This window comes from Rhinatrema bivittatum, chromosome 3 (genome assembly GCF_901001135.1).
Source record: "Rhinatrema bivittatum chromosome 3, aRhiBiv1.1, whole genome shotgun sequence".
In the NCBI taxonomy this organism is placed as follows: domain Eukaryota; kingdom Metazoa; phylum Chordata; class Amphibia; order Gymnophiona; family Rhinatrematidae; genus Rhinatrema; species Rhinatrema bivittatum.
This window is the reverse complement of record NC_042617.1, coordinates 305,955,572-305,966,235: the sequence shown is the minus strand read 5'-3', so window position 1 is coordinate 305,966,235 and position 10,664 is coordinate 305,955,572. Positions and strand designations below refer to the sequence as shown.

At 43.7% G+C, this 10,664-nt stretch overlaps 1 protein-coding gene across 1 annotated transcript in view; it reads right to left on the bottom strand.

Moving 5' to 3' along the window:
- Positions 1-684: 684 nt before the first annotated feature.
- The window catches only part of PPP1R1A (protein phosphatase 1 regulatory inhibitor subunit 1A), a 154,211-nt gene continuing 144,231 nt past the window's right edge, over positions 685-10,664 (bottom strand). Inside the window, exon 6 of the mRNA XM_029595122.1 lies at positions 685-3,688. Coding sequence (XP_029450982.1) covers positions 3,615-3,688 — 74 coding nt within the window. The 3' untranslated portion in view covers positions 685-3,614. The remainder of the gene's footprint in view (positions 3,689-10,664) is intronic.

The following is a 10,664-nucleotide window of genomic DNA, read 5'->3' as shown; positions in this document are numbered from 1 at the left end:
AAAGATGGCACCGATGGCCCTTTGCCCTTACCATGTGACAGGGTATCCGTGCCATTGGCCGGCCCCTGTCACATGGTAGGAGCACTGGCTGGCTGGTGCTCCAATTAAGGAGTGGAGTGGGAGGGAAATTCCCACCCCCCTACCCTAACCTCCCTTCCCCCTTCCCCTATCCTACCCTCCCCCTATCCCTATCCTAACTACCCCAAGTTGCGCGCACTGGCACAGCGGCAAATGGCTGCTGTACAGGGCGCCTCTAGCTCCACCCCACCCTGAAAACACCCTCTGGCCTGCCCCTTTCAGGAAGGCCCGTGCTTATGTGCATACCAGCCTTTACGAAAATAGGCTCGGCGCGCGCTAGGCCCAGCTACGCACGTAAAGGCCGGATTTTACACGCGTGGCCTTCTGAAAATCCGCCCTTTAATCTTTACGGTCCACCCCAAGGCATCTGTCATATGCCCTGCTCTGTTTTCGTAGCCCTTTTCTGGCCATTCTGCAGTCTATCTATATCTCTTCAGAGATACAGCCTCTTGAATTGGAGACAAAGGATATAGACAGTGTAAAGATGATCCAGTGAATGGCCACCAAACTCTCAAGTCATACCTGAACTACTGGACAGTTCCTTTATACTGACACTTTGGACTGTACCATGATCAGGTACAAACAAATAGGAGAAACCACCACACGTCTTTTTTAGTTTTCTTTATTTAAAGTAAATGTTCTCATGAAATCCAAAATTATGAATGTAACCCCCCCCCTTCCCAAAGTATATTTGCCCAAATCAAAGATGGACACCAAAGTCTTCAACAGCAATGTCTCCGCAGGGATTAAATCAAAGCCAGAATGATTTAAAGGGAGTCAAAATGATGCTGGTTTGTCTTTAACAGCCAAATGAATTATCATCATGGGGACAAGATTCAAATGTTTTTACACAGGTTAATGCAAAACTGAAGATGAAATACTACTTCTTCCACACACTCTCCACCCAGCCCCTGCCACGTACAGGTACAAGTTAAAACATATATATTCTATCTGCATAAAAAAGTGAGCAAGAATAGGTCTAGGGTGCAGGAAGGGAAGTACATGCAATGACTGAACTTTCCAATGAATGTGCATGCTTTCTGGTGCATCCTTTATATCCTGCTTCAATGCAAGTACAAAGTACCTGTGATGAGTGTGCACCGTTTACTTATTCAGAGGGAGTTTCACTCTGAAAATAAGCTTGCAGGTCAGTGTTAAATAGGGACATTTTTGCTGATTAAAATCTGGTTGTTTTGATTCCTGCATTACATCAGTACACTCAGCAGGGACTCTGGATCCGCCGTTCTTATCTAATAAAGTTGTGAAGAGTACATTTGATCCTATTTGTCTTCTATAACTATGCAAATTTCTAAAGCAGTTCTGCATCAGGGAAACAAATGAAAAAGAAAAATTACAGGGAGACCAGAGATGCGATGAGACCCAGTTCCCATAGGAAGATTTATATGCCCAGTCCTGGATTTGAACTTGTGTCCAAATGTATTATGGTATTCGTAGTCCTTGCCTCTTCCATTTGACTTCGGCACCAGACGTACCATAATGCATTGTGAAGGGTATCAAAACTCCCAAAACAAAATGGTACTGGCGAAAAGTCTTGTGCATAGGGATTGTATTTCTCCCTCTAGATGTGCTGGTGCTCTTCTGACTCTCCGCTGAGATAAACCAATGAAGGAGGGCGCGCCGGTGCTCTGCACGTGGCCATTTCCCATATGGGACATCGGTAAAGAAAAAAAACGTTACGGACTACACACAGGCACTCAATTACAATTTCTTAAAAACTGTTTCCAAAAACAGGACAAGTGTGGTCTTCCTTCCTTCCTGCTCTGGTGGCATGGTTCTACTACTGCCCTGGAACAGAAACAGTCGCTGCTTGTGGTAGCCAGTCCCTGGGGCGAAGAAAGAAGAAGAGAGCAAGAGAAAGCTGGATAGAAAGAGGGAGAAGAAATGCAGAATGGAACAGAGAGACAGAGTGAAAGAGAGAACAATAACTACAGTATTAAGAATTAGTGTATAAATCACTAAATTTGAGAACTGCTAATTAACCTGATTCTTAGGAAGGAGTCTGAAACCATGAGTAGATGCCATACTTGTGATAAAAATTGATTCATTACTAAAATCATGACCTGAGCCATGCTGTAAGGACCAGTTTGAAAATACCCAAGTTCCTTGGATACACTTAACTCAAAAGTTCCCAGGTATGCCAATCCCATCGCTGGTATGGGCCCGGAGCGGGTAGCAATCCAACATGGTGCTGTACCCCTTCCTTCTCCACCTCTCCTCAGTCTGGCCTACAGCAACAATGGTGAAAAGACACCTTGCCCCCACCCCACCTTGCCTGTGTTTTCAGTAAAAGGAAGCCTGTTGTGGTGGAAGAGGTGTGACTGCCACAGGGCCCGTAAGCAGGCATCCACTCACAGGTCCTGTACTAACTTCTTTCTGTAGAACCCTACTGGGTCTCTACTAAGAAGATTATTCCATCAGCATAGGTAGAGGGAAGCATATCCCTTATTTTCCAGCTCCCCCCTGTGAACTAACAGTAGTGGTTGCTGCCTACTTCTATAAAAGGCAGAGGGCTTGGATTTTTGGTTCGGGTCTGGCAGGTGAGAAAGCATTTCTTTAATTCCCCTTTCTTCTCTTCCTTTATTTTTTTATCCTTTTTGAAAGAAAATCACTTCTAGCCCTACCTTTTAGGGGTCTAGTTTTGTGCGAGAGTAGAGGTTTTCAATTCATTTTTCCTAGTGGAGTAGTACAGATTTTGTCCTTATTTTTGGATTCACTGAAAGAATTTACTATCCACCCTTCCTTCTATTTTTTTTTTTTTTTTTTAGTTATTTTTGGTGCTACTCGAGTTTCTCACTCAGTGAGACTCATCTACTCAGTAGAGGTTTGGAAGGACGACTGGGTATCCAACCAGTTACTGGGAGGAGTGAAAAGTGACACCCAACCAGTGTAGTTCCATAACTATCTACCAGATATTCAGGAAAAGGAATAGGAAGAGTACGCTACAGGTACAACCAAGCCTGAAAGGAACCAAGAAGGGGAGTAGGAGACTTGACTACCAAGACATCTAATCAAAGGTATTGTAAATTGGCAATTGAATTTGGTCATTTGCTCACTGGTATAGTTGTGTCTTGGAGAAAGTTTTACAACTATCCATCCCAAATCTGGGAGGAAAATCTGGCTTGGAATAGCATGTAGAACAAAATTATAGAGTCACAAATTGCCAGATTTATGTTTGTGTAATGGATTGACAAAAGGACTTGTATTCAGTAAATGGACTAATTTAATTACCATCCATCAGTAAAAGATGTTGGAAGCCTATATGTAGAGTCCAGCGTGTTTCTTCAAATTTAACATCAGAAAGCCAGAGACTAGCACCAAGGCTTAGAGAGAGTTTCTCACCCCCTCCCCACCCACTGGCCAGGGAATCCCGGAGAGCCTGGGGCTAATGGACTGTACAGAACAATGGATTAGAAGCATTAACACTAACAAAATAGAAATAAATGAGAAAATCTGCCATGATATTGTAAGACACCTGCTCAGTCAAGCACTCTGCATGTGTGCAGAATCCCGCCATGCTATATGGCTCGTCTGCAGGTCCTGGTACAATCCCTCGGGTCTGATCTCTTTAACCTTCCAGCTGACACTTCACCTAAAAGGAAAAAAAAAAAAAAAGAATTGTTTACACATTGTAAGAAATGTTTTGTGATAAAACAGTGGTTCTCCGATGGATAGCAGGATGTTAGTCCTTACATGTGTGTACATTATCCAATAGAACCTAGGCATGGAGCTTTATTTCAAAGCTTCTAGAAGCTTTGAGGCGTGCTCTACTGAGCATGTGCAGACCCAGCTCCTTCCTGCCTCACAGGCTGGGTCCCTCAGCACATATAAGCTATGGCGTGGAGAAACCAACTCCAAGGGAAGGCTGGGAGAGTTTCGTGAGGACCAACATCCTGCTGTCCATTGAGGAACCACTGTTACAAGGAAAGTAACTTTGCTTTATCCGAGAACCAGCAGGATCGCAGTCCTTATATGTGGGGACTCCCAAGCTACAGGCTGCCTCAGCCGAAAGGGAAAAACTAAACAGTGCCAAAGTCACTACCGTTTTGGGTGGTGACAGGCTAACCTCACATTATCTGTTTTTCTTTTTTTTTTTTTTGGCAGTCTGACCAATAACAGGCCCTAGGAAGGAATGGAGTCGGGTTCTATACCACAAGGGGACGCCATAGGAAAGACAGTTTAAAAGTCAGTTTTGTGTTAGGAACCAAAACAGGGTTGCACTGAATTTGTTTTACTTATTTATATTCTGCTTTTTTCAGGCACTTCAAAACAGATTACATTCAGCTACTGCAGTAATTTCTCTGTCCACAGAGGGTTCACAATCTAACCAGGGGACATTCATCAAAATGCGTGAGGGCATGCAATTATTTAATCGCATCACGAGATGTGTATGCAAATTTTAAAATTTAGTCAAAGGGAAGGAGTTTGGGTAGGATTTAGGAAAATGAGGGGCATTTAACAGTGCTTTTTCCTGGCGTTAAGCTGAGCAATATGCCTGAAACAGGATTTGCCATATTATTACAAATCCCATTTTGGGCAGGGGATAGGGGGTGGGGTGGAGTGGAGTGGAGTAGAGAGAGAGCCTCTGGGTTTTGGTGGTGGTCTAGGGTTTTGGGACCAGTTTTACATTCCCAGTGAGACATACAGTACACATCAGTGAACATTTGATGTGATATGGAATGAGGAAAGGTACTCAAAGATGAGATTTGTGCAATGTACTCTCGCCCTAGCTTGATGAACTCTCTACATAGGTGCTATCAACCTAGGGCAAGAGTATATTGTAGAAATCTCATCTGTGTACTAGTTTTTTAGGGTCAAGAAGAAAACCTGAGTTAGACCATCTGAGGCTTTAGAGCCCTCCAGATGAAGATTATTTGAATCCGAATAGTAAAAACGGTTTGCCTTTATAGACTTATACATGACGTTAGTCAGTGACTAGTAATGTGCATATTAACAATTTACTAGGAGAAAAGTTTGAAGAAGGCGTAAAAGGCACCAGGGTCTTTGGCAGACCTCACCTGCTAAGTGATTACTAACAAAAATTTGACCTTCCAGGTCAGATATTATGCTAACGAGTGCAGAGGCTCAAAAGAGCTTCTAACCACTGGGTGATCACCTTGCTAGGATTCCATGACACAGTGGAAGGCTCGGCAGTGAGCTTTGACTGAAGCGCGCCCAATATAAAGCGTAACTAAGATCATCCTTTCATGGACCTACATAGCACAAGGTGGAGAAAAACACCAATTTCATCCAAACGAAACTCAATTGCATCGGTTATCATATCATCATGTGACAACGCAGAAGGCATTTTAAACAGGTTTCTGGCAAAATAGGGAAACTATTCTAGGACTCTTCCTCATAGCCTTTCATCAAGACCTGTTCTTTCTCCACCATGGCTTCCCTACTGAAATCCCTTCTGGGTGCCAGAGGAATAGGAGATGTATTACCAGACAGATTCTGGGGCTGCAGAGGATAGAGAGGCAGCCCCTAAGCTCTATAGATCAATGTTGGGCAATTCTTTAACCTTACTAAATCTTTAATGAAAGTTCACTCAGGTATTTTCCATTTAATCTATCTCAACCAATAGTAAGCGATGAAGATCTTAACTGCCTAGCTTTTCTCAGTATACACAGGGCCATGTAAGCTGAGTGAGTTAAATAAAATCCAAGAATCTAGTCTAGGACAAGGATATACTGAGGTGGAAGTCCAGGAACCTCTCTGCCATAGGATTTTGCCTATGTGGATATCCAGACACCACCCCTGACCCCAGGGGGTTCTAGACCAGCAGGACAGACTCCTCCACCATTTGGCATAGGACTTAAAGCCCTACTGCTAAAAAGAGCCTCTTTCTTCAGTATGACAGCTTCCTATTGCACAAGGTGGAATTAATATCTGTATGGAGAAGGGAGACTTTGTCAGTCAAATGAACCCTCAAAAACTTCAGGTTAACACTTTGTCTTCCACTGAAGGAAGACAGTGGAAATCCCTAAGCAACATCCAAGGATGCACACAGCCATGGATGCACACAGCCATGGTTATGGTAAGTTGTACTAGACAACTTTAGAATAGATAAGCCATCAGGACAGAGTGTCTCTCATGGCTGAATGCTGCAGATGATTAACATGCAGAGTAGATGGAACCATCCCTGTCTTAAAGGTCAGCATACAACCTAAGCATGATGTTGACTTGTCTGCAGACAGATGCAAAGCAATGTGTTCATGTTTTTCACAGCAGTTATTTGAAATGCACTCTCCTTGGGACCAATGCAATAAAGTGCGCCCAGCCTAGCACACAGGGTTATGTGCGGTTTGGACATGCTAGACTAGTACCCGAAGTAATAAGGAGATCAGTGTGTCCAAAACGCACACCCAAACAAATGCGTAGCCAATAGCGCCCATCACATGTAAATTCCATGTAGATGAGGCTATTATTTTTTATTTTTATTATTTTTTATTATTATTTCCTTGTACAGGTCCTTGGTGAGGCCTCACCTGGAGTACTGTGTTCAGTTCTGGAGACCGTATCTACAAAGAAACAAAGACAAGATGGAAGCGGTACAGAGAAGGGCAACCAAGAAGGTGGAGGATCTTCATCGGATGACGTACGAGGAGAGATTGAAGAATCTAAATATGTACACCCTGGAGGAAAGGAGGAGCAGGGGTGATATGATTCAGACTTTCAGATACTTGAAAAACTTTAATGATCCAAAGACAACGACAAACCTTTTCAGACGGAAAAAAATCAGCAGAACCAGAGGTCACGAGCTGAGGCTCCGGGGAGGAAGACTAAGAACCAATGTCAGGAAGTATTTCTTCACGGAAAGGGTGGTGGATGCCTGGAATGCCCTTCCGGAGGAAGTGGTGAAGTCTAAACTGTGAAAGACTTCAAAGGGGCGTGGGATAAACACTGTGGATCCATCAAGTCTAGTGGGCATAAATATAGAGGAGGTGGTAAAACACTGCACGGAGCGGCAGTAGCCACAGAGGCATTCACGGAGCGGGATGCCAGTGGCAAGTAGTTGTTCCACCTTCAGGCAGCAAAATACTGCACGGAGCGGCAGTAGCCACAGAGGCATTCACGGAGCGGGATGCCAGTGGTTTGTGTTCCACCTTCACGGAGCGGAAGGTTGGAGGGCTGCCATCTCCAAAAAAACAAAAAACAAAAAAACAAAAACAAAAAAACAAAAAACAAACAAGCAAAACAGAGGTGGGTAAGAGTATGGGGCAGGGGTGTGGCCATTTATTGTGGCAGTTGCTACCCCTGATTGAACTGGATGTTCATTGGGATGCGGATACGGCACTGCTCTCTGCATTGGTGGAGGGGTGGAAGGGAATTGGGGCCGGAGGGTGCTGGAAGCCAATAGTGACGGGGGAGGGGGAGAAAAAAAGAGGTGGGGGGGAAGATAAAAAAAAAAATAAAAATGGATAAACTGCGTAGCTTGCTGGGCAGACTGGATGGGCCGTTTGGTCTTCTTCTGCCGTCATTTCTATGTTTCTATGTTTCTATATGTTTCTATCCCCCGATGCAGAAAATCGCTGGGCGCCGAACACACACTTTTTAACACAGCAAATTTAACTCCAACCCCAGAGTTGGCGTAAAGTCGAGGGCTCATGAGAAATTTAAAAATACGGTCCTCTGAGTATCCTCCTACTTAGTATCATTAAAAAATAAATGTCTACTGGCTTGATTTAAAAAAAAATAAATCTTCTGAATTTACAAATTAGATGCCCATAGCAAGGGACGCTTAGCTATAGGCGTCTTCAGCAACCTCTGCAAAATCGGCCTGAAGAAGTGGGATAAAAATGGACGCCCATACTGAGCATCCACTGCAACTGTGGGTGCCCAATTCATTGAGTGCTAGGGACACAGTTCTCCCCAAGAGCATCCGTTTTTTACGCAGCTTCTCCTCAGCAGCGGATATGACTGCTTGCACATTAGGAAATGAGACGCAATATAAGTGCCGGTTTTCAACGCGTGTCTTATTGCATCGGCCCCCTAACGTGGGAGTCCTTTCCTGCCCCTTGGGAGCAGATCTCTGCTTCCAATACTGCAAGATGGCACATCTTGCGACAGCATCACTCGTCTTGTGATATACGGCCTGAGCGCCTGCATGAAGTAACAAAGTAAGTTTTTCCTCCCTGAATCCGGCAGCACACTGAGGATGGTTCAGGTAGAAAGCAGCTACTCAGAAGCAATTTTGGCAGGAGAAGGGAGAGTAAAAGCATCCCCTTCCCTGAGAAGGACATAAGGAGCTGAGGGGAAAGCTGTCTAAGGTTTCCCTTAGCAGGTCTTATTTAATGCATCTACATTCAGGATGGGACTAAGTTCTCAAAGTTTTCAGGGTCAGCGGCATGTGTGTGACCGAAATCCATTCCCTTTCTTTGGATGTAAGGTGTTTGACATGGTACTTGACATCGAGAAGCTGCATAATCATTTCTCAGAGAGAAATTGGGTGGAGTATCAAATAGGGATACTGCTGCTCTTGATAACCTGAGTACTGCTGAATACTAAAACTCTCATCCCGCCCTTATACCCAGAGGTGACACCGCTGCGATATTGGGATCTGGGCCATGAACCGCTGATTCACTGAGTCTTCTGTACGAGAGTGAGAAGCTGCTGCTGATGGGTGGAGAGATCGAACGAAGGACCTCCCCTTCGCTACAGTGCTCTCCTGGCACTAAAGCAAGCAGCTGGTGACCCTAACACTACATCACTACTGCCACAAAGGAGTTCACCAGCAAGGAGAAAAAAAAATGATAAAGTTCTAGCAGACCCTCCTTTTCCGCTCCCTAGCTCCATACTGGAGAACTGTATGGAGCTGCTCCAATCCCGGGGTTGACCAAAGGTTGTACGATATCAATCACAAACACCGCCCAAAGTACACTACGCGTATTCCAGAAAACCTTTTAGTGGTAACACAAGCAATGCTCAATTGGTTTCACTGGTATATCTTTCATGCCATTTCAAATAGCCAATAGTCCCGGACTCAGGACTTTCATTCAATGTTTTGAGAGGAGAATTCTCCTTATTACAAATGAAAATTGAGATCTGGATTGGGACTCCGGACTTTCATTTAATGCTTGCCAACTGAAATGTGTATTTACATTGAGCATTCATCCCATGATACATGATATTGAAGTTTGTCAGCATACCGTGAGATTTTTGCATATATTTTAACAAAAAATTCAAAATAAAAAAATAATAAAACAAAGTGGATTGAAAATAAAGTAAAGTGACCAACTTTGAGTTTGATTGATATACAAACTCTGTGAGTGTGGGTCCCACATCAAATGATAGAATCATATATTAGAACCTAAGAAAGCCCAGCATCCTGTTTCCAACAGTGGCCAATGCAGGCTACAAGTACCTGGCAAGTACCCAAACACTAAGAAGATCCCATGCTACTGTTGTTAGTAATAGCAGTGGCAATTTTCTAAGTCAACTTGATTAATGGGCTTCTCCTCCAAGAACTTATCCAAACCTTTTTTAAACCCAGCTGCACTAACTGCATTAACCAAATCCTCTGGCAACAAATTCCAGAGTTTAATTGTGTGTTGAGTGAAAAGTAACTTTCTCCGATTAGTTTTAAATGTGCTACATGCTAACTTTATGGAGTTCCCCCTAGTCCTTCTCTTATCCAAAAGAGTAGATAAATTCACATTTACCCATTCTAGACCTCTCATGATTTTAAAGACTTCTATCATATCTCCCCTCAGCCGTCTCTTCGCCAAGCTGAACAATCCTAACTTCTTTAGTCTTTCCTCATAGGGAGCTGTTTCATCGCCTTTATCATTTTGGTCACCCTTCTCTGTACTTTCTCCATCGCAATTATATCTTTTTTGAGATGCGGCGACCAGAATTGTACACAGTATTCAAGGTGTACAATTTATAATATGTAATATAATATTTATAATAAGGTGTACTTATTTATAATATGACTATTTGAAATGGCATGAAAGATATACAAGTGAAACCAATTGAGCATTGCTTGTGTGACCAAAAGTTGTGCCATCATCAGGCATTGCCTCTGCAAGAGATCAGACAGCTTGTGATTGTATAATTCCTGGAAGCATCCAGGCCACAAGCCATCAAAGGAAGGATACTTTAGAGAATCTTCCCCTTCTCATGGGGGAGGTAAAATATGGCTCGAATTGCTAATTCTACTCTCTTGGTACTCATCCCAACTGGGTGGTCCAACCAGGAGAAGGCAGGAACTCACTCATGTATCTAGGGGGCTTGGCTGAAGGTCGGCTGACCCACACAAGAGACATATCAGTGCACCAGTGATTTTGGTCACTAATTAGCGCACAGAATATGACAATAATTGTCAATAGCAGAGCAGGGTTCAGCATTAATGGGTGTCTGAATCATTTTGCATCATTGTGGTGGTGCCTGACCTTGCAGTTGCTGGCACAGGTGTGCCCAATGTTGCAGGCTGAATACTGGTTCATCATTGCCATTGCCATCTATACCCATGCTGCAGCATGTTTCCCTCGCCATGGTGAGAACCATTGATTCCACCAGTGCCCATAGTGGTGCACTATGATGGTGCTGATGGTGCCTGGTGT